At 34.8% G+C, this 24,975-nt stretch overlaps 1 protein-coding gene across 3 annotated transcripts in view; it reads right to left on the bottom strand.

The window, feature by feature from the left end:
- The window catches only part of LOC150108870 (sphingomyelin phosphodiesterase 4), a 295,822-nt gene that overhangs the window by 65,862 nt on the left and 204,985 nt on the right, over nucleotides 1-24,975 (bottom strand). For all 3 annotated transcript variants that reach the window (XM_090403908.1, XM_090403915.1, XM_090403923.1), the window contains one exon: nucleotides 15,339-15,454. In XM_090403908.1, the coding sequence (XP_090260034.1) occupies nucleotides 15,339-15,454 (116 nt within the window). The remainder of the gene's footprint in view (nucleotides 1-15,338; nucleotides 15,455-24,975) is intronic.

Below are 24,975 nucleotides of genomic sequence, written 5' to 3'. Positions count from 1 at the left end.
CAAGATCTAATAGACAAGACTAATAAGAAAGATATATTAATCATGATGGGAGATTTTAATGGCAAAATTCGGAAGTTCACCCCAGGCATGGAGGATGTGATGGGCAGGTTCGGAGTTGATAACAGAAATGAAAGGAGAAAGAATATTAGAACTATAAAGCAAATAATCTATTTATCTGTAATACCCTTTTTTTTCATAGACCTTCCCATAAATACACACATAGACATCACCAGATGGTACAATAAAGAACTGTATTGATTATATTTTAATTAAATGCAATTGGAAATCATCAGTGCAAAATGTTAGAACTCTAAAAACTCCAGACTTCGACACTGACCATGAACTGCTTGCAACAAAAATTAAACTAAAATTCAAGTATCGTAAATCACGAGCTCTTATCAACAAAGTGGACCTGTCAAAACTGAAAGAGAAATTTATTCAAGACCACCAATAGGAAATGAGCTTAGATGATTAACCTATGATAATGTAGAAAATACATGGAATCAAGGTAAAAAAATTGTTACAACATCAAGACCAAATCATGAATGGATGACCCCTGAAAATTTAAATACTTTAGAAGAAAAAAGAACATCAAAGCATACATTAAATATAAAAAATACAGAAGGAAATAAACAACATTATAAGAACCTTAAAAACAAAATTGATAAAATGTGCATATCTGCCAAAAATAATTGGTTGGAGGAAAAAGCAAAACTGTGCGAAGAAGCTAATAAAAGAAATGACAATAAAACAGTGCATAAAACTATAAAAGAATTAACTAAGATCTATAAAGATAAACCATTAACAATGAAAGATAAAACAATCTAGAAACTGGATCAATACAAAATATTATAATAATTTGGAAGAACTACTATCAAACATTATTTCAAAAAGAACAGGAGGAGAAAAGTATAAAGAAGAGATGATATATGAAAAGGCACCACCCATAACTCCAGCAGAAATTAAAAATGCAATAATCCAAATGAAACTTTCGAAAGCTATGGGCAAAGATGAAATATCTATAGACCTCTGGAAATATGGTGGCAAAGAAGCCATTAATTTCTTAATGAATTCATTTAATCAAATTCTTTATACTGGAGTAATTCCAACTGACTGGAAAACAGGAATTATTATACAATTTCACAAAAAAGGAGACAAAAGAATATGTGAAAATTATAGACCCATAACACTCATAGTTATAAACTATTCATCCGAATTACACAAACAAGAACGCAGTTGCTTACAGAAAAAAAAATTCAGAGGAAAATCAAGCAGGATTCAGGCCACATAGATCCACTAGAGACCACATCTTCACCATTAATAATATAGCAGTAAAATATTGGGAATACAACCTGCCCATATACTGTTGTTTTATAGATTTCAAGCAAGCCTTTGATTCAGTTAATAGAAACAAATTGATCACTATCTTAAAAAACGTAAAAATTGATTCTGATATTTTAACATTTATTACAAATTATTATGGAGACACCAAAGCTTTTGTTAAAACAAACAACATTAAAACCGAGGATTTCAGAGTTGAGAAAGGTGTAATGCAGGGATGCCCTCTCTCTCATCCCAACTCTATCATTTTCCTAGAAGAAGTCTGTAAAACCATAGCTGATGAACCAGGTGTAAAAATCAATGGTACCAACATTAATCACATTAAATATGCTAATGACATCATTATCCTAGCTTTAGAATAATGATATCATTTATATAAACTAGGATAGAATAATCACTATCCTAGTTTAGAATCTGCTATCCCAGATTCTAAACCACAGCTAGAAAAAATATTAATATTTTAAATGACTCCTGTAAAACTTATGGTATGAAAATAAATCTTCATAAAACAAAAATAATGAAGATAGGTAGAGAAGAAAATATTTCTATAAATCTCGAAAATCACCTGTTGGAACAAGTTAATAAATATGTTTATCTTGACAGTCTTATTTCTAGTAATCTCAACCATATGGAAACAGTAAAAGACAGGCTAAACCTAGGTTGGACCAACATGAATAAACTTAATAAAATATGGAAAAATAAAAAAATTCCAACAAGTCTAAAATTATATAAAACAATTATCATCCCATCGGCTACTTATGCTTCAGAAACCTGGAGATTAACTCAACAACCAATCAAGAAACTTCAAGCATTTGAAATGAAATGCCTCAGAAAAATTAATAACACCCACTGGATGCAACACAAGACTAATGATCAAGTCAGAATAGATTTAAACTTCCCAGATGATATAATAGATACAATTATTAAGCATCAACTGAGATGGTTTGGTCACATCCAGAGAATGGCCCCTCACATACTGCCATATTTAGCTCTGAATGGATATATAGGAAGTAAAAGACCTAGAGGCAGACCAAGAAGTACTTGAATAAAGATGCTGAAAGAACATTCCCATCTGACCAGCTATAGAGTCATGATCGAGGTAAGTGGAGAACCTTTCTTCTTAGTGGACTCAACCCATTATCAAGCAGATGAGATGATGATGGTGCTGAGTATTTCACTTACTTTAGATGTCTGTCAAAATTACAGTTGTCTGTTGATGGAAGCAAAAGAAATAGTTATTGAGCGATCACTTTGCCAAGATTTATCTTCCTAGAGGAGATTTTGCAGCTGCTGATGTGACAGAGACTGATGCCAGAACAGGAAGTGTTCTGGCTCAGCATATTGAAAAATATCAAATGTTAATATAGTTTTGGGACTGGATGGCAATGTCTGCCTGTGTGCTACACAAATGCTCATGAGAATCGGCAGTGTGTTAGCTTTGGCAAGGTTCAAGGAAGTGGAAAGAGGGTAAGATAAATCTATTAGATAATTGTGGCTCCAAGACAGAAGTAGCAAATTAGAGACCAATAAACATATCAGCATAAATAAAATATAGTATACGTTTGGATATGATAGAGCTTCCATTTTTAACTGCTTATATACTATGTTTTGAAATAACAGTAGATTATTAGAATGTATTAAGGTAATTATACAGAATCATAATTAGCCAGCTGTTGTTATTGCTGTTAGAATTATGGCTGAAGGAACTGAGATGAGTGTACTGCACCTCAAATGCATGTGTTCTTCTGGTTATTTTGCAGGATGAAAAACTTTCCAGTGCTGTATGTAAATAAGAATGGGAGGTGAGTGGCACATAACTTCATCTTAATTTTAATCAGGACAGACTAACAATTTGGTTCTTAGTCAAGCAGACTATATTTCTGTACTGATTTAAATGACAGAAATATATGATAGTACAACATGATCAAATGTTATGCTAGTTGGAGTATAGCTCAGTTAAACCACTGTCCAGTTACACTTTCTACTGTTTTCATCAAGAAACAGTGCAGTCATTTAAACTGGAACAACTTGAAATTCACATGAACTGAAGACAGGAAGCATCAATGTAAGGATCATAAGGAGATAATGAGAAAAAGTATAAAAACATGTGAGATGTTTCTAAATAATTATAAAAATATTATATTCAAGAAAAGGAAGGAGCAGCTGTAACATTCAACACCAAACAGACAAATAAATTTCTTGAATGGTAGGCAATTTCAAATAGTGAAGTGGTAAATTTCAGGGAAAGCAAAAAATAGTGGTGAACAAAATGGGAAAAATACTAAGAAAACATAATAAACTCAGATCAAACATGTGCCATAACAGGCACGTATTATGGGAAGAACATCATGTTTTATATATAATATAACCTAATGATAAACAAAGATAAGCTTCAACTCACAGAAAGCTGTTATTGTGGATGTGGCAAGGAAATTAATGAACTGCTGGTCTCCAACTAGCAGAAGATTGGTACTAACACAATACAAGGAAAAGCTAACAGTCTAAAAATAAATTTTGTTAAAGATGAAAAGCATTTATGAGCTTATAAAAATAACTACCTTTATACAAAGATAATTTCCACCATCTTACATCAGAAAAAAACATCATCATCAACATCAAATTCCTGCTATGTATCCTCAAGGGGATACAGGGGTGTACAGGATACGATAGTACTACATGATGTAGTACTATCAATAGTACTACTTGATGGCTAAAGATCGTAATAAGTGGAGAACCTTTCTTCTTAGTGGACTCAAGCCATTATCAAGCAGATGAGATGATGATGGTGCTGAGTATTTCACTTACTTTAGATGTCTGTCAAAATTACAGTTGTCTGTTGACAGAAGCAAAAGAAATAGTTATTGAGTGATCACTTTGCCAAGATTTATCGTCCTAGTGGAGATTTTGCAGCTGCTGATGTGACAGAGACTGATGCCAGAACAGGAAGTGTTCTGGCTCAGCATATTGAAAAATATCAAATGTTAATATAGCAGTGGGACTGGATGGCATTTCTTTGTCTTGTTACTGCTGACCATCATACCATATTACAAGAGTTATTCAACTTAGTCAGGAATCTTGCAGACTTGTAGCATATTCCTATCTACAATTTTCCTCCAAACCAATCTGTTACCTATCAAGACTCCAACATTATTAGATCTTATATTTCTATCTTCTGGGTCTTTTTCTGGCCAACCTGTTTTGCTAATGATTCCTCTCCCTTTCTGTTTGTGACCATACCACCTGAGATCAGATCTGCTAACACATTCCTGGATGCGAACGATGTCAAGTTCTTTCCTAATATCCTCGTTTTTAATATGATATTGCCATTGATGCCATCTCTTCATGCCCCTAATCTTTCTCAGGAGCTGCGGTCTAGTCTTTGACAAAGACTTCTATTTCTAACGCAGCTCTCTCTCATATAAGTTAAAATTGGTTTGAACTTTAATTCTTGTATACAGTTAATTTAGTGTTTTGAATAATTTTTCTCTTATTCAAATAAATTAATTCAGTCATCTTCCTACAATACCAGCTAAGTTGATTCTGTTGTCTATTTCCATATTTAATTTACCATCATCACTAAAAATCATGCCTAAGTAGCTGAAATGTTTTACTTGTTCTATAGGTTTTTCATTCACAATGCAGTGGATATTTTCAATGCTTCTGCCTATTTTCATTGTCTTTGTCTTGTTACTGAATTGAATGATGTTGAAAGTTTATTTTTCACTTGGTTAGACTATAATAAATTTAGTTTAATCCTTTATCCAAGTGTGAGCAAACAAAGTTGGCACCTGAAAGTATCTTCAGGACTTGGGTAAGGTAGTACAAGACCAGGAAACTCGTTGCAAAGGTGGAGCAAGTTAACATCACTCCTATCTCAGTATCTATCATAATGCAAAACACATCTGCTTGCGGATATATATAATGTTATGCATTAAGGGAAGGGCCACTACCCAGACTAGTTGCAACCTTTATTGAGGTCTCTTCAGTGGGAGCCAGGCCCAAGTGGAGATACCAGGCAGAAGCATTAGCAAGGTCATCTCTACCTATAGGAGTTGTCAAATGGTGTGACACCTTTTTATTAAATTACTCTGGATTTAGAGAAAGATGTTGAAAGTTTATTTTTCACTTGGTTAGACTATAATAAATTTAGTTTAATCCTTTATCCAAGTGTGAGCAAACAAACTTTATGCCTGAAAGCATCTTCAGGACTGAGGTAAGGTAGTACATTACTTATAGCGTAACCAAGTGAAAAATAAACTTTCAACATCTTTCTCTAAATCCAGAGTAATTTAATAAAAAGGTGGCACACCGTTTGGCAACTCCTATAGGTAGAGATGACCTTGCTAATGCTTCTGCCTGGTATCTCCACTTGGGCCTGGTTCCCACTGAAGAGACCTCAATAAAGGTTGAAACTAGTCTGGGTGGTGGCCTTTCCCATAATGCATAATATTATACATATCTACAAGGAGATGTGTTTTGCATTATGGGAGATACTGAGATAGGAGTGATGTTAACTTGCTCCACCTTTGCAACGAGTTGCCAGTCGTTGTACTACCTTACCCCAGTCCTGAAGATACTTTCAGGCACAAACTTTCTTTGCTCACACTTGGATAAAGGATTAAACTAAATTTATTATTGTCTTGTTACTGCTGACCATCATACCATATTACAAGAGTTATTCAACTTAGTCAGAAACCTTGCAGACGTGTAGCATATTTAGAAATGTAACATCTGCATAAAGCAAAGAGTTTAATACCATTTTCCTTCATAATGTTATCCATATAGATAATGAATAACAGAGAGGATAATGTAAACCTTGTCTGACATCACATTTAACATTAAACCACCTTCCTGTACTTCCTTCAATTCTAACTGCTGACTTACAACTCAAATAAAGACTAAGTATTACTTGATATAATGTCCCATTGACACTATATAACTGTAGCATATTGAATAGCTTCTCTCTTGGCACCTTGTTATATGTCTTTTCCAGATTGACAAAACTTAAATACAGATCTTTGTTATATTCCTATGCTTTCTCAACTATCTGTCGTAAAGCGAAGATCTGATCTTGACAGCCTCTATTTGGCCTGAATCCATTTGTTCTTCACCAAGCTTTTCTTCCACAATTCTTCTCAACCGTTTCTCAAGTATACTTGCATAGATCTTGCCAGGAACACTCAGTAGGGAAATTCCTCTGTAATTCCCACATTCAGTTTTATTTCTCTTTTCATATATGGGTACTATGAGAGCTCTACTCCAATAATCAGGAATTCGTCCCTCTGTCCAGGCCTTTTGAACTATGCAGTGCAGCCCCCTGTAACTTTTATACCACCATACTTCAGCATTTCTGGTCAAATATCATCTACTCCTGCTGCCTTTCCACATTTCAGGCTTTTGATGGCTTTTTTATACTTCAAGTATGGATATGTATTCCTGATTGCAAGACAGGTCAGTGTTTTTTTTTTTTTTTACCACTGTGTGGTCATTGATGGTGTCATTTAGCAATTTTCAGAGTAAGAAGCTCTGAAATGGAGGAAAGTGCATGATAAAATGCACTTTCCTCCATTTCTGAGCTTCTTCAACAACCTCCAGAATATCTTACCACCTTCTTGATATTTATATTCTATGTTCTTATGAAAGTCTTCCCATGACTTTTGCTTAGCTAGTTTTACACAGTTTAGCTTTCTTACATTTGTCTCTGTATTCTCTAAGAGCACAAGCTGACTTATTTGCCAGGGGATATGCATTCTTCTTTTCCTTCACTGCCTCTTTAACTTCCTCCATCCACCATGGAGTTCTGATTTTTCTATCCTTGCAGACAACTTCACCACATGCCTCTCTAGCTGAATCAATCAATGTTTTCTTCAGGGCTTGCCACTGAATCTCCAAGGTTTGGTTCCTGTTCTCAAACTCTTTCATTTTTTCTTGAATAATGTTTGTGTATTTTATGGTGTTGTATCCATAAAAATTGGAAAATATACCAATGGGCTAATATACAGAGTTTTAGTCTTTTCTCCAATTTTAGATGACACGTGATCTGACGTGAAAGTAGTACTGCTCACCATTGTGAGAATGTTCTTGAAAGGGACATATACGGCGGTGCTAGGGTCATGGTGTGGGGAGGCATTATGCTCAATGGAAGTACCGAGCTACAAGTGCTAGAAATATGGACCATGACTGGTGAATGATATTGCATCGAAGTTTTTTTTCAATGCCATGTTAAATTGTTCTATGGTGCTGTAGGCAAAGAATCATTTTTACGGATGACAATGCCACACCATGTGTTAGATGAGCAGAAGATACTTCTGGAGACCAACAATATTAATGGAATTGAGTAGCCAGCATGCTCCCCAGATCTCAATCTCATAGAACATATTTGGGATGCAATAGGGAGACAAATTGTTGCTCGAAATTCCCTTTAAAAAGGCCTTATCCTTTCTCTGAAGGAGGAGTGGGCAATTTTCACCTTTTGTGATTTTCTTTCTTTCTTTCTTCAGATTTCTCTATTCATACAGGAAGGGATGAATGGATATATGCTCTTTAAACACACTATTTTACCTCCCTTATGCTTTGGTTGTGGGTGGTTAGAATTACAGCCCAAGTAGCTATCTTCCAGGGTAGCTTAAGGGTCAAAGATAGATAACTGTGAGAAGACCTCAACACTGCATTTTAAGGAATGTGGAGATGAAGCCAGAAATATAGTACCTGTAAATTATATGCTTCTGGCCAGCTTGTTTGTTTTGTGGGCTGAAAAACCCATCTCCATATGGAGATGAGACAGACTAATTCACTTTCAGATGGACAAACTTTTCTGAAGGTTCTTTGGTTGTAGATAGGATTTGAACTCAGGTCTTTCCAATCAACAACCAAACCTCTTTCAATGTCTTTCTCTCACTTGATTTTGCATCTTTCAGTAGTTATGGATAATACATCCTTTCCTCATGCAGAATTAATGGGGAAAGGATCCAAGATTCATCCACTCATCCATAACCCACCTTAAATATTCATTCTATGAGAAGAGAACAATCTAATCAACTTCAGTGTCATCAAAGCATGATCCCCCCCATTTTCTCAAAATATTACGTATACTTCCTTTACCTTTGATAATATTCAAACAAAATCCAAAGCCTCATAAGAATAAAAACAATGAAATTCCTGATGATGTCCAGAAAATGGCAAATTAGTATAATAATCTAATAATTCTTAATCAATTTACTGACACTAAATGGTCTCCACAGTGCAACTGGAAGCACGATGGACCATTAAGCCCTACGACTGGAAAAGACATGCATTCGATTCTTGCCATGATGAGAGATATCTTTATATTTTTTTGCTAGCCAGGTTGGCCGAGTGGTTAGCATATCTGCTCTCCAGCCAAAAGGCTGTGGGTTTGAATCCTGCCATGGGCATAGATGTTTGTGATTGTCTGTGAAAATAGCGGCGGTGATCAGTGGTAGATGGAGAGTTGTAGAGCAGGTGCCCTCCCTAGATGAGTATTTGGGCTCCGTGGTGGTCTTCTGTAATAATAATAATACCCTCGAGAGGTGTTTCATTACCTAAAATGGCATTCTACTATTGAACTGTAATCTACAAAAATGCAAGTGGAAGCTGGTCAACTCCCATAAAAACAGCCCAACTTCTCTCATTACATCCATTCTATATTTATTTAGAAGTAGACTTACTAATTAGTGTTCAGCAAGGATTATAACCTGCAGATGCTCAATAAGGAAAACAGGTTTTCCTTTCTCTTTCTCAGGGCAACTTCTTTCGAAATCTTTATTTTCATGCACTTTCATGGTACAGTGATCAGAGATGACAGAGTCATGACAAGCTGTCTGAGCATAATCATATTTCTGATATTTAAAGCATAAAAGAAGGCTTCAGGATGTAGAGCCTGAAAGTACAAATGAGATTCCTTGCTTTCAATGATGGTGGTTTTAGGTTGTTAAATCTAAGGATTATATTTTGCACAGTACCAAGAATTCTGATATGTGGGGATAATATTTCTATGTATTGAGAATTTTTCTTGTAGCTGTTACTTGCTGATCTTTCAATTCAAAGCAAATCATGTTATCAGAAATATCAAGGAGTCCCACAATGATATCACTACTATTAATGTTTGTGTGTGTGGGGGGGGGGGTTACCATAACAACTGGCATGACCAAGTGATGTTGAACAAATGGATAGTATCTCCAGTCCATGGCAAAATATTTCAACCAGTAAGTCTCATGAATGGAGATTTATAGATGGATTTTGGTATTTCTGCCAGTCCTTCTGAATGAAGAAGGGTTATCATTTTCACAATAGTGTGTTCCTTTGTCAAACATAATATGAAAAATGGCAATGCATTTGTTTCTATTTATGTTTTTGTTTTTTTAATTTTTGTTATCTGTTGATGTTGCAGTGATTTCTGAACCTGAATGGAGTTGCTTGTCAAGGACGCTACTTGCCACCAAGCAAAATACAGGTAACCCTCATATAATGCGGTCTACAAATTGTAGCAACCCTCGTATAACGCGGTACTTATACAACACAGTTTCGATATAACGCGGTCTACAAATTGCAGTAACCCTTTATCTTTTCATATTTTTTCACCGTGTGACTTAAAAATCAAATTTTATCTTCGTTAAATTTGTGTCTGCCAGTATCGCGCATGTAGTTATAAGTAGCGAATTTTAGGGGAAATATCCTTTAACACACATGAACGTCAATTGTTTACCGCATAAAGTGTTAATTATTGTTGAAAGTTGTCTTAGTTTTCTGCCAGGAAAGCGCATTAAAAATCATAAGTGTGTTGATCTTCTCAAGCTGAGCACTTCATTTTCTTCTGAGTTACATACAATATGTAATGCTTTTTTTATGTAAAAAAAATTATTTCTATAGTAATGGCCACATAGAGGGCTTTTGTGATATGGTTGAAAACGAAATTAGTGAATTAATTGATGGGGAAATAGATTTAAATGAAAAAGAACTGGTACAATTGATAGATGGCGGCGAACCAAATGGCATGGAAAGTTCTGTCGAAGATTCTGATTGCGATGAATCCGTTAAAAAAATTCAGTTTAAAGAAATTAGCAGAAGGATTGGACTTGGCAAGAAAGTTAGGAAGCCTATTTTACGGATAATGACCCCAGAACGGAGGGCTCTGGAAAATTCACGAGACAATTGGATATTTGTTTAGCTCCATATTATGAACTAGATAAAAAATTGCAGCATAGTGGTAAGCAAGGTCTTATAACTCACTTCTTGATAATTAAACCCACCGAAGTATGCAATGAGAATCATACAAATGAAACCATCGCTTGAAATCCAAGAGATTTCAAGTGATGACGACTTCTGGCCACTCATAAATAAAGAATATCTATGAAATGTTCGTTTTGAAGAGTGATGATTGTAATATGCACTTTATTATGTGCAATGAAGTTTATGTACAATTTGTAATTTTATAAGTTTATACTATATATTTGTTTCATAGTTTATATGTTTTCTTAACTTACATGAATTACAAGAATTAAATAAAAATATATTTTTGTTGGGTATGTCATTGTTGTTTATATAATTAAAAAAAAAAAAACAATTTCGGAACCTAACCCTACGTTTTCTATGTAATCTGAGTCTCGCATAACGCAACATTTCTATGGAACCTAACATCTGCGTTATACGAGGGTTATCTGTATATGGATATCCACTATCTGTCAAGCAATGGCTGTGCTCTTAAGCAGTACACTAGGATTATCCAGGATGCATACTAGGACCACTGCAAACTTTGGACCCTGTTCAAAGCTCACTGTGATACCCATATGTCAAATCCTAGTGATAGTGATTTGGATGAAAGGAGAGTAAAATGACTCAGGAGAAGAACAAGAAGAAAAGAACAGAAACAGATGAAAATGGCTAGTATGGTAACTGAATGGTCACTCTTTACCAAGAACAGGTGCCTTACACAGTGTGTGTGGAGGAGGAGGAGGAGGGAAAAACAAGTGGACAGTATCGCCATTCACCAGCCAACAGATTCAAATTCCAACGACAGGATACTTGTGAGCGTCTTTAGGTGATAAATTTCATCCTTGTCATTGGAGACGGGAAATGGCATGAATAAAGAACCATGTTTCGTCTATCTAGAGCAATAATCAGATTATCTAATCTTTAATCTAGCCGCAGTAAAAAAGTGTCCATCATCATCAAATTCCTGCCATGTACCCTCAAGGGGTGTAAAGGATATGATAGTACTACATGAAAAATTTACATCATTATTAACTTCCTATCTACAATTTTCCTCCAAATCAGTTTGTTACTTGTCAAGACTCCAAATTTATCAGATCTTATATTTCTATCATCTAAGGCACTTTGTACAGTATCAATCCACCTATATCTTGGCCTTCCACTGGGTCATTATCCAGCCAACCTGGAAGAGAACACTTGTTTTGCTAATCTTTCCTCTCCCATTCTGTTTAAGTGACCATACCACCTGAGATTAGCTCTGCTAACGCATTCCTGGATGCTGACAATGTCAAGTTCTTTCCTAATATCCTTGTTTTTAATATGATATTGCCATTGATGCAAATGTTCATGCCTCTAATCTTTCTGAGGACTCTCGTATCTGCAGTCTCTAGTCGTTGATCAACTGTTTTACTTCTGACCCAGCTCTCAGATCCATAAGTTAAAACTGGTTTGAACACTGTCTTGTATACAGCTAATTTAGTGTTCTGACTAATTTCTCTCTTATTCCATATGAAATTATTCAACTGACTTCCTACTATACCAGCTTTATTGATTCTGTTGTCTATTTCCATATTTAATTTATCATCTTCACTAAAAATTGTGCCTAAGCAGGTGAAAAGTTTTACTTGTTCCACAGGTTCTCTGTTCACAACGTAGTTGATATTTTCATTGCTTTTACCTGTTTTCATTGTCTTTGTCTTGTTATTGCTAACCTTCATACCATATCTATTACAACAGTCATTCAATTTAGTCAGGGAATCTTGCAGACTTGTAGCAGATTTATTTAGAAATCCACATAAAGCAAAAAACTGACATTAACATCTCCGATTTTGTTATTAGGTTTAATACCACTTTCCTTCATAATGTGATCCATATAGATAATGAATAACAGAGGGGATAATGTACATCCTTGTCTCACACCAGATTTAACATTAAACCATCTTCCTGTACTTCCTTCCATTTTAACTACTGACTTACAACTCAAATAAAGACCAAGTATTGCTTGATATAATACCCTATTGACATCATATAACAGTAGCATACTGAATAGCTTTTCTATTGATACCTAGTCATATGCCTTTTCCAGATCTACAAAAGTTAAATACAGATCTTTGTTATATTCCCATGATTTCTCAACAATTTGTCGTAAAGTGAAGATCTGATACTGACAGCCTCTATTTGGCCTGAATCCAGCTTGTTCTTCAACAAGCTTTTCTTTCACAATTCTTCTCAACCGTTTCTCAAGTATACTTGCATAAATCTTACCAGGAACACTCTCCTGGAATTACAGAGGAAATACCTCTGTAATTCTCACATTCAGTTTCATTTCCCTTTTTATATATGGCTACTATGAGAGCTCTACTCCAATCATCGGGAATTTGTCCCCCTGTCCAGGCATTCTGAACTATGCAGTGCAACCACTGTAAGACTTTTATACTTCCATACTTCAGCATTTCTGGTCGAATATCATCTACTCCAGCTGCCTTTCCACATTTCAAGGCTTTGATGGCTTTTTCTACTTCAAGTATGGATATGTATTCCTGACTGCATGCCTGGTCTGTGTTTTTTTACCACTGTGCTGTCATCACTGCTTGTTTCATTTAACAATTTTTGGAAGTAATTACTCTGTACTTCAAGGATATCTTTTTCTCCTGTTTTCATGTCACCTTTATCATCTCTAATTACCTTTACAGCTCTTTTCTCCATTTGTAAGGTTTTTCAACAACTTCCAGAATATCTTACCACCTTCTTGATATTTATTTTCTATGTTCTTACCATAGTCTTCCCATGACTTTTGTTTAGCCAGTTTTACACAGTGTTTAGCTTTCTTACATTTGTCTCTGTATTCTCTATGAGAACAAGTTGACTTATTTGACAGGAACGTTTGATATGCTTTCTTCTTTTCCTTCACTGCCTCTTTAACTTCCTGTGTCCACAATGGAGTTCCAATTTTTCTTTCCTTGCAGGCAACCTCACCACATGCCTCTGGCTGAATCAATCAATGTTTTCTTCAGGGCTTGCCCTGAATCTCCAAGATTTGGTTCCTGTTCTCAAACTCTTTCATTTTTTCTTGAATAATATTTGTGTATTTTAGTCTACAGTTCACATCTAAGAGCTGCTCAACTTTTATTCGCTTTAAAATTTTCTTACATGTTCTTCTTTTCAAAATGAAATTCAATTTTATCCTGCTCAAGACTAAATAGTGATCACTTCCAATTTCAAATCCTCTGTACACTCTAGTGTCCTGCACCAGAGAGAAAATATCATTATCAACAATAACATAGTCAATGAGACTTTTCTTATTTCTTGCGTCTTCTCTCCATGTGAATTTGTGCACATTTTTATGTTGGAACATGGTGTTAGTAATAACCAGTCCATGTCCTGAACAGAAATCCAAAAAGGTATTTGCCATTATTATTAGCTTTGCTCTTTTCTCCAAATTTCCCCAAAATATTTTTGTATTTTTGGGGGTGCTTAAGCGCAAAGCTGTATAACTGAGAGAAAACCTCCACATAGCCTTTAAAGGAATGCTGAGAACTGACCAGGGCTTCTGGCTAATGTTCAATCCTCACTTTCTCGTGGTGCACCCTGTTAGTTATCTACCTGGATACTGAACGAATGAGGATGAGCTGGTAATTTGGGATTTAGCCGACCAAACTGCATTCTTATTGGCTTAAACCAAAACATAAATGATGGTACAACATGACAGAAAAAAAAGTGTTATAAGTTTATAAACTTTCACAAGTTGGATTCTTGCCAAAAATATCCATACAAATAAAATAAAGTGTTCCTTTGAAAGTATTGTATTGCCCATTTATGGAATATGGTTTTCCATGTTATTTAAATTTCAAATATGCATTCTCTCTCTATTTTTTTTTTTTTTGAATGGACACAAAAATCAAGTGAAAGACAATGACAGGTACAATTATTTCACTAATGGAACAAAGCACACCTTTTCTTCAATCTGTATAATGAGTTGTTTATAAGATACACACAGTATTATTATTAATATTATTATAATTCATTCACACTGCTTGCACTCACAGCATCCCATGGCAATCAATTCCAGTCACCCATGAGAAAAAAATCTAGCCCTCAGTGCAATCTTAGCAGCAGTATTCATTCACAGCTTTCAAGGATGCCCTCTTGTCCTTTCACCACCCTCCATATAATGAAAAAATTCCATCAACTGAAATCCTGTATCACCCTTTCAGAAGTTTGTAAGTCTCAATCATATCACTCCTCTTTCTCCTGTTTGCTAGTGTCTGCAGTCTACAAATTCTCAATCTGTCTTCATAATTAACATTCCACAATCCTGGAAGAATTAAAGAGATACCATAAGGTATATAGATACTGTAAGATATCTCTTCAATGTGATGATCAAGTGTGGTGTCGTCACATAAGGGCTGTTGTGAGAAAGGTAGTGGCATACATGTCATCACTTGCTTAATTCACACTTGGATGGTTCTGATGACTTAACAGACACTGATAGCTCTTACTAGTACTTGCCATGAGAAATATGCCCTGCATCAAAATAACCTTACTCTAATGAAAAATTTTATATGCACAATATGAAAAGATTAGTTGCATATATTATATTTTTAGCAGCATAATTACTTTTATACAATCAAACCTGGTAGCTCCACATAAGAAGGTATATTTAAAAACACTTTAAACAATTCAAGAGAGTCGTGATTGACATGGCATTTAAATGTGACAGTATATCTGTACTCTAATCACAAAGAAATGGAATAATTTACTTAGAAACTTACCACTTTGGATCAACAGTTCTTTCTTTTTCATCTCTTTCTTTAGTAAATCTATGAGCATCAGAGAAAGTATTTGTGTATCTCCAAGGCTGGATGTAGCTTAACCATGTCTCTAATGGCTATATAATAAGAATAATACATATCAGTTCATTACAAATAGGAATATTTCAACTGTTAGAAGGCTGATTTTTTTTCCCTCCCCACTCTTCAAGTTTAGTTATGACATAAACTAAGCAGATAATTATTTTTAATGGACATTATGATATGTTATGATTTTACGAATCTTACCAGACCATCTCTTGTACTTTTTTTTTCAGCATTATTTTTTATTTATTATTTTTTATATTGATCCCACCCAGGAAAGGTTTATTGTACACCCATAGTACGTTTATACAATGCGTGTGTTATGGGTTTTTTCTATTTTTATTAATTTTATATATTTTTATGTATTGTTTTTTTACATAGTCTGGAAACCTTGCTCTAAAGGCCAAATATGGAACTTTTTTCAAGCCACTTCAGGCTTCCAATAAACCTGTTTTTGTAGGAGTATTCAGTGGTTGGTGATCTTGGTCTCATACCAGAAGTTGTAGTTCATCTCCCACCTAAGTTCAAATTTACAAGATTATCATTCCATTCATATTTAACTACTTTATTCCTTTTAACCAAAGGTAATACAGATAAAGCTTCAATTTAGAACATACACATCATTATTCTTACATTTCACTGTTGTTCAATTCTGCTTGGTTGTAACCCATATTTTGTAAGGAAGCAGTCGGGAAACATGGCTTGAAAATTTTGCCCATATTAAGCAATTTACATAAATGCATTTCATTATTATTTATCCACATTATCTTTTGCAATCTGCCAAAATCCGTGTTGACTTTTCAACTTTGTTACAAATTCAATCTTTTATAACAGAAAAGATTGAATTTGTAACAAAGTTACAAAGTCAACACAGATTTTGGTGGATTGCAAAAGATAATGTGGATAAATAATTCTTTTAAATTTCAATTGATACAGTGGTGTTCAACCTTTCATGCAAGTGGGTTGGATATTAAGAAAAAGGAGTAAGCTGGAAGTTGGATTTCAAGTGACAGTGATAAAAAGCGATATCTTTTAATTCTGGAAAGGGAGGAAGAAAAGCACAAAATAATATTGGCCACAAAATATAGAACATAAAACTTATTAATGAAGAATATGTTGTATTAAAAGATTGTTTCACAAAAAATACCAATATTAATGGAATGTTTGAGAAGGTATATTGATAACTTTTTTCTTTTTACTACTGCAGTTTCAAAGATATGCTAATTTTTGAAATAATGAGACTGAGTTATATCCAATTTCTTTTTTACAATTTTATTAATTTCACGAGGGAAAATATGAGTGCAAATGTGCGATAACAATACAACATAGAGCAGAACTAAAATAAAGGTAACAAAAACAATTCAGTGGTTGGCCAAGGCCTGTGTAACACTCTTGCATAAGTGGTAAATGATTACATGTCATCTTTGGTTGTGTGTTTAAATGTGTGTATACATTCCTATATCTCTGATTTTACTTTATATACACAAATGTTTTAAGACTGATTTCGTGATATATTCTTGAAGAAAAACCAACATTAGTGGGACATGATTGGGTAGTGCATAAGTTGAACATCCTTGAACTAAGGCAACAATGAAAATATATAACTATCATCATACAAAATAAAAAATGTGATACCAGGTAATGTTATTCTTCATTTGAAAATTAAACAAATTTAACAAAATATTTTGTTTTCAGAATGATACTGTCATTCACCAAAAACTTACAATACTGATATTTTTCTCATGAAAAACATCTCAATAAGATATAATTAGTAGTTTGTGTTGATATTTGAAAAGTTGCTGACTTCTGAATTTGAAGCATGGATTATGTCATATACTGCTGTTTTCTAAAGAGGTATACCAGATAAAGTTAAATGATATTTTATGAATAATAGGTAAGAAAAGAAATCTTTCCTTCCATTCTTGCTTCCAATAATATTCAGATTTCTAGACAAGATTAAGACATTTCTCTTTGTGCTAACATTAACCACCAGCCTTTCTCAGCATAAGCACATCATAGATATTACCATCTCCTCATTCAAAAAACTACTTTTTCTCTTTTACTCCTTTATTTTATTCTGAACAAAAATGTAACACTATTTTCACATCTAGCAGTGATAAGAGCTCCCTTGAAATTCCTAATACACAAGAGAGAGGAGCTAAGTCTATAAGTCATTTGTCTTTCACTTTTTACACAGATAATGTTTCTGCTATTGTGAAAGCACTCGTGAACAATTTGCATAAATGCAAATATGAGAACAAAATTTACAGAAAAATTCTTTTGGATCAGCTTCCGTTCATGTTATGAAATATGTATGAGAAATAAGAATATTTTAGTTAATATTGTCTAAATTATATTTTAATTTAGAGCACAATAAAAATGAGTATCACACTTAAAGGAAAAATAGGTACAGAATTTTAAAAAGAATCAAGATAGGGAAGCTTTCAGAAGTAAATTGCCAAGTCCAATACACAAATATACCATAGAAAAAGTAACTGACAAAACAATAACCAAACTTTAGAGACCCAATGGCAAAATCTGAAGAAAACATCAATTGAACGACGACAGCAGGAGGTAGAGTGTTGCCTGCAAGGAAAGAAAAATCTGAACTTCGTGGACTCGAGGTTATGGTAGTGCTAAAAAGTATTATCTATAAACTTGCTTATCTAAAGATTTCTTTTTTAGATAAGATTTCTAGCAAAGAAACATCATGTATATATGTACACTAAGAAAATACAGAGACATATAGAAAGTTATATAAGTAGCTAAACAAAAGTCACTGAAAGATTTAGGGATAATCAGTTCTATCAGAAGATAGAACAAGGATAGCAAAATGTTCCAGAGGCTATTAAAAATATTAGAAATAGAAGAAAGTCTATTAAGGAATCTGAGATGATAAAACTGACATAAAAATTATTAAATGTAATAAGCAGTGACAGAACAGTAGTAAAAAATATCCAGATGAAATACAACTATGGGTCACATCAATACTAGCAGTAGATGACCAGAAATACCAAACAAAAGTTTTACAGTATACAATTCAGATGAATTGGTCAGAAGGCACAATTCTGGATGACTCGAGCAGTGGTTTTTTACCAGATAACCATATGGTTATCTGGTAAAGCCTTTCTACACATATACAAGCATACTTGAGAAAAGTGCAAAAGTAACTTAAGGAAATGTCAAAGCTGGATTCAGGCAAAAATTAAAGTTATAAAGAATAGATTTTTGTGTTAAGAAGAATATTAAAAAAATCCAGGGAATTTAAATTTTGTAAATCTGGAAAAGGCATATAACAAAGTGTAGGAGAATTTCTTCAAAAAAAAAAATACTAATTATATAGTGTCATATGGACTTGGGTGGTAGATGGTAAAAAACTGGTAAAAAACCACTGTCCTGATTACTAAAGGTATGAAGTGTCTATTGCCATGTTTTGTCTTTAGAAAAGGGTATCTGATTGCTGAAACCCCCCCCCCCCTCCTTTCCTACATGTAGTATGAACAGTAACCTTCCTGGGCATGCTCTCTATATCATAATTATTTAAATTTGGAGCCAGCATCACCAGTGAATGGATGGTACACAAAACCAAACCTGTTTGTAACACTTTAGGATTCCTGATCACATGGCAAACAATCCTGTTGCTGCTGCTTGCAAGGTCACCTGTCAAAAATATACCTCAAACATAGCCTGAGCAATCCCTGTGTAGCAGTCATATCCTAGTCATTTACACTTATTACATGCAACCAACCCTGCTATAAATTTTCTCAATATTCCACTACCATGAAAGACAGTATAAAAATCTATAATGACACTGTGGTTAAAAAAAAACTTCCCCTAAATCCAGCAAAACAAAAATCCATGTAATAAAGAACATCAATGACATGCATCACCATCATATACAAGAATCCTCTATTATGTCTATTATTAACATCTGACTTCTATGGAGTCAGACTCATCATATAAGATACACACAAAGCTCATCCAACTGTGCCTTAAGCCGATTCAATGTGTCTACATTCACAACACCCTGGCAATGCCTTCCACTCACCAACACTCCATTTAAAGAACTTCACTCCTCTGCTCACACCCTCCTTATACAGTTTCCAGGGATGGCATCTTGTTCAACTCCCTTTTCCCATTCGATGAAAAATCTATTGATATTGAATTAAGTTTGGGAACAAGAAGTCGCACTGGGCCAAGTCCGGAGAATATGGTGGATGTGGAACCAATTCGAACCTCAATTCGTGCAATTTTGTCATTGCAACAGCCGCTGTGTGGGACGGTTCATTGTCTCGATGAAAGAGCACTTTTTTTTGTGTGCCAATCTTGGCCGTTTTTTCTTCAGTTCTTTTAAATGGGCCAACAATGACGCATAATAGACTCCTGTTATTGTCTTACCCTTTTCCAAGTAGTCTATCATGATAAATCGTTGGAAATCCCAAAAAACAGTGGCCATCACCTTCCTAGCTGACAAAAATGGTCTTCGCTTTTTTCGGTGCTCTTTCACCACGCATTATCCACTGTTTTGACTGCTGCTTGGACTCAGGTGCATAGTGGTGGATCCAAGTTTTGTCTACAGTCACAAATCGATGCAAAAAATCCTGCAAACTGCGATCAACATCGCAAAACACTGCAGTGAAATGTCTTTTTGGATGCGTTTTTCATTGACAGTCAACAATCGCAGCACTCATCGAGCACACAGCTTTTTCATGTGCAATTTTCCATGCAGGATATTATATACCCATTCAGTTGAGATTCCTACAATCTGAGCGATCTCACGCACTTTCACTGGGCGATCATCCATAAATGGTCTTTAATTGCTGGTGCAGAGTCCCCATGAACTACATCTAACTCGGCTTTGTTCTGCAATACCGTCCACTTCTTCAAATAAAAGTATTTTATCACTGCACGAAACTCTCTTTTTTCTCCAGTTTTATGAAAAATGCGAACATGGTCATTTTAAATGTTTACCAAATGAGAACTACGCGTTGCATGTGACTAGAATGAACAAATTGTGTCGCCGTCTATTGGAAATTTATCAAAAAACCCTCGTATGTCTCAATGGAGTCATACAAGGGTTGTTTGGGTCTCTCGCGATGAGTCTTTGGACTCCATGGAGGTGCCCATGTAATAATAATAGGAGAAGATGGTTTAATTGCAAGTGAGCAGGTGTACAAGGAAATAACCTTGATGTCAATTTGACATCACCATATCTTAAGGAAATATTCCATGGAATTGGCAATAGTATTGGCATGCCTGTTTAATAAGTCTTACAGTGGCATAGGTTCCAAGAGTTTGGAACAAAGGTAAAATTATTCCACTGCATAAAGGTGGTGAGATAAGGTTGTGGCTACAACTTATAGGCTGATCTATATACTCATTTGTGGTTAAGCTATTGGAGAGAATGGTAAAAACTAGGATATTGAAATGGGTTGATAACAGCAGTATTCTCTGTCCTTTTTAGCATGGGTTTGTTAAAGGTAAATCATGTTTTATTAACTTACCTGTAGTAAGGTGACAGATGTCTTAAAAGGGAGATAAATATGAAGTGGTACACTTTGATTTTGCAAAAGCTTTTGATAGACTGCCACATGACAAGTTGTTAAATAAACTGAAGTGAATAAGATTGGGTAACAGATCAGTGACTGGCTCTCAGATAGGTATCAAAAGTTTTTATATGGGAGGTGCAGTATCCTGACAGAGGACGGTCACTAGTGGTGTGACACATCGGTCCGTTTTGGGACCATTGCTGTTCAATTTGTATATTAAAGACATTGGGATGGATTTTGACTGGTGATATGCAGATGATGCAAAATTGAAGAGAGCAGATGTTACTGCCTTAACAGCAGGACTGGAATAGATTGCATGGATGAGCAGATAAGTGAAACAATGGGATGCAAATATACACTTGGTGAGAAAACTTTAGAGGAGATGAGAGATCTGGGAGTGGTAGTGGTGGACAAGGAACTGAAGTTAATGCAACACATTGCACAAGTTGTGAAGACGTTACATCAGATAATGACAATGATTTGGAGGACCCTGGCATTCGGAAATAAAGAGGTTATGATGCCAATATTATGTTAGAAAGGGTCCAGAGAAGATTCACAAAAGTGGTCAGTGGTCTTTGGAATCTAGAGTACAGGGACAGATTGAGAGAATGTAAATTGCAAACCCTCGTGAATAGGAGGAGCAGCAAGGATATGTTTGAGACATACGAGGGTTGTTTGATAAATTTCCAACAGCAGGCGACACAATTCGTTCATTTTAGCCACATGCAACGCGTAGTTCTCGTTTGGTAAACATTTAAAATGACCATGTTCGCATTTTTTCATAAAACTGGAGAAAAAAAGAGTTTCGTGCAGTGATAAAATACTTTTATTTGAAGAAGTGGACGGCCATGCAGAACAAAGCCGAGTTAGATGTAGTTCATGGGGACTCTGCACCAGCAATTAAAGGCTTTATTTTTGGATAAACGAGTCCACGCTATCACACCTCGCCTTGAAGCCAAAGACAGACAAAGCACTCGCAAATAACTCTGGCAACACAATTCACTCATTCAGAATTCTACAAGCAAAAAATCTCATCCTCACAGCTCTCCTAACCACACCTTTATCCAACTTCCAGGGATGATTCTTTGTTCTTGTCCTTCTATCCTAGTGCTGAAACATTTTCCCCTGCATCAATCCTATAAAACCCTTTAAGGTACTTAAGTGTTTCTATCATATTCCCCTCTTTTTCTTCTATAAATCAAATTTTGCAATCCACACACCCTCAATCTATCCTCATAAGTAACATTTGACAAGACACTCATTTTGGTCAAATGGCTCTGAATCTTCTCCAAGAAACCCAGGGGACCAGACTTGAGCACAGTAATCCAGATGTGGACATATCAAGGCCTTATAAAGAGAAATAACTTCCTTATCTCTACATGTTAATGTGTTCAATAGCCAAGTAATCTTATTGGCTACCTTAGCAATATGTCCTCTAAATTTTTAACTCTGTTTACCACCACCCCTGAATCTCTAGCTTCATCTATTTCCTGGAGTACAGTGCCTTCAATGTGATACACTGCTTGCAATCTATTTATCCCAAAATGCATAACTTTACATTTCTTGAAATTAATTAACTTTTGCCAATACTGACAGCCTATTTAAATATTCCTGCTAGCTTTCCCACATCACCTTGATTAACTATCACTCTACCTAATTTTGCATCATCAGCAAACAATTGAATATTTCCTGTATCATTTATGTACTAATTAAACAACAATGGTCCCAGTACTGAATCTTGCAGCAAACCACAAATTTTTGCCTCGATTCTATCCCTTCATAATAAACACTTGAAAATATCTGTCCAGCATGCACCTCTTATCTCCACTTAACCAGTGTCATTTCCATCTGCATTTGTAATTTGTGTAACAGAATTCCATGCAGTATTCTGTGAAATGCCTTTGATAGAAAAATAGTGTAGCCATTTCTTTTATCCAACTATCAAATTCAGATGTTCTTTTGTGCCAACCAGTCATTTACGACTCTTGGTGATCCTGTGAACAAAGGCTCTCCATCCCACTCGGTCTCTTGTCCTGTCTTTCAGTCATTGTAAGTTCAAGTTGGTAAGTTCTATTATGTTGTCCATCAAACTTTTGTGGTCTTCCTCTTCTCCTCATTCCCTCAATCTTCCCAACATAACAGCCTTTTCCAATGATTCATCTGCTCGCATAAAATGTTCAAATTACATCAACATAACAGCCTGTTTCTGTTTAACAATCATTACCTCCAAGGAGTATTCTGTTTTTATATTCTCTAAAAACCTTCCTACTAGACATTCTTGCAGTCCATCAGATTCTTAGTCTCCTCAACACCCATAATTCAAATGTAACAATTCACTTTCTGTCTTTCTTCTTAATAATCCAGCTTTCATATCTATACATCATTACTGGAACAATTCTAACTTTTGTGGTCTTACACATCTGTCTTTCATTATTTTTGTCAGGTTTAACGTAGCTTCACCTCCATAACTATCCTTGTTTTTAATTATCTTCATATTTAGCATCATTTCTGATTCTGGAGCATAATAAATCATAACGTTCGACAATTTCTATTTTATCTCCCTCTATTATAAATTCATTTAAATTGCCAGAAGCCATCACTTTTGTTTTGCTGATGTTTAAATTAAGCCCAGCTTTGCACTTTCGTCTTAACCAATATAATCAACCGCTCCATATCTTCCTTAGTTTCTGTTATGAGGGTTGTATAATCTGCATATCTTAAATGATTTATTTTCCTGCCACCAATCTTAATTCCTGCAGGATCTTTGTCTAAATCAGCCAATCTCATAACAGAAATATTAAAAAGGTAAGGCAACAGTATACAACCCTACCACACTCCTTTTACAACTTTAACACTATTTCTCCAAAGACTGTTTTTACTGAAGCTTCTTGGTTGTCATACAGCTCTAATCAAGAGAATTAGATGTTCAGGTATTCCCACTGATCTCATTACAATCCACTATCTGTTGTGATCAATGCAATCAGAAGCTTTCTTATAATCAATAAAACAAATGAATACTTCCTTCTGAAATTCTCTTGTTCTTTCCATAATCAATCTCATGTTTTCTATTTAGGCTCTAGTTCTCTATCTCTCCTAAATATCTGGCATTTCTCTATTCACATAACATTTGTTTGATCTCTTTCATCATTAACTTTACTTGCATGTGAAATTAAAGAAATGGTTTTTAATTATTACAATCGCTGGCATTTGATTTTTTTTGGAAATGGGATGAATACGTATGTTTTCCAATCCCTAAACCAGTATATTTTCTTCCAAATCTGTTGACAAATTTCATTCAATATATTCACTACTTCATCCCCAGCTGTTCTCAATAATAACACAGACACCATCAGCTCCAGAGCTTTTCCATTTGGCATCTGTTCCATTGCTGATATCACTTCACTTTTCATCATAATGGGTTCAACAAATTCTCCTTTAATATTATTATCTTTCTTGTACAAATCCTATATACACACTTTCCATCTTTTTTTTCACTGCTTGTTCTTCCATCAGACATTTTTCAGTTTCCCTTTTTTTTTTTTACAACAACTCCTACTGAGATAAACTTCTGGTAACATCATTTATTTTTCTAAACAGATCTCTTGTTCTACTCATAATATTGCTTTCTTCAATTACCTTGCACCTTTTATTTAGATGTTTTACCTTATCTTTTGCAGTCTGTCTTTGGAAATCTGCACTTAGTTGTTTAACCCTTTGATTCTCTGAAGTTTCATTTTCCTTCTTTCCTGTACTATTTGAATAGCTTCTTCTGACAACCATTTACAATCTTTCTTTCTTGTTACTTTATTCAGAGTCTTCTTTGCTGCTTCTATGACTGTACATTTTATTTCGTCCCACAGTTCTTTTAATTTTAATTCTCTTCCTGTCTTCTCTAAATTTTTTAATTTCTTACTGACTTCTACTTTAAATGCTTCATTTATAGTACCTAAATCAAATCTGATACTGTCCTTTTGTTTCCTCTTAGCCCTGAATTTCAATTAACTTCA

Source organism: Typopeltis vanoorti, chromosome 2 (genome assembly GCF_054136105.1).
Source record: "Typopeltis vanoorti isolate ZY-2024b chromosome 2, IOZ_Tvanoo_1.0, whole genome shotgun sequence".
In the NCBI taxonomy this organism is placed as follows: domain Eukaryota; kingdom Metazoa; phylum Arthropoda; class Arachnida; order Uropygi; family Thelyphonidae; genus Typopeltis; species Typopeltis vanoorti.
Note: the sequence above shows the minus strand (reverse complement) of the source record. Positions and strands in the feature narration are given on the sequence as shown.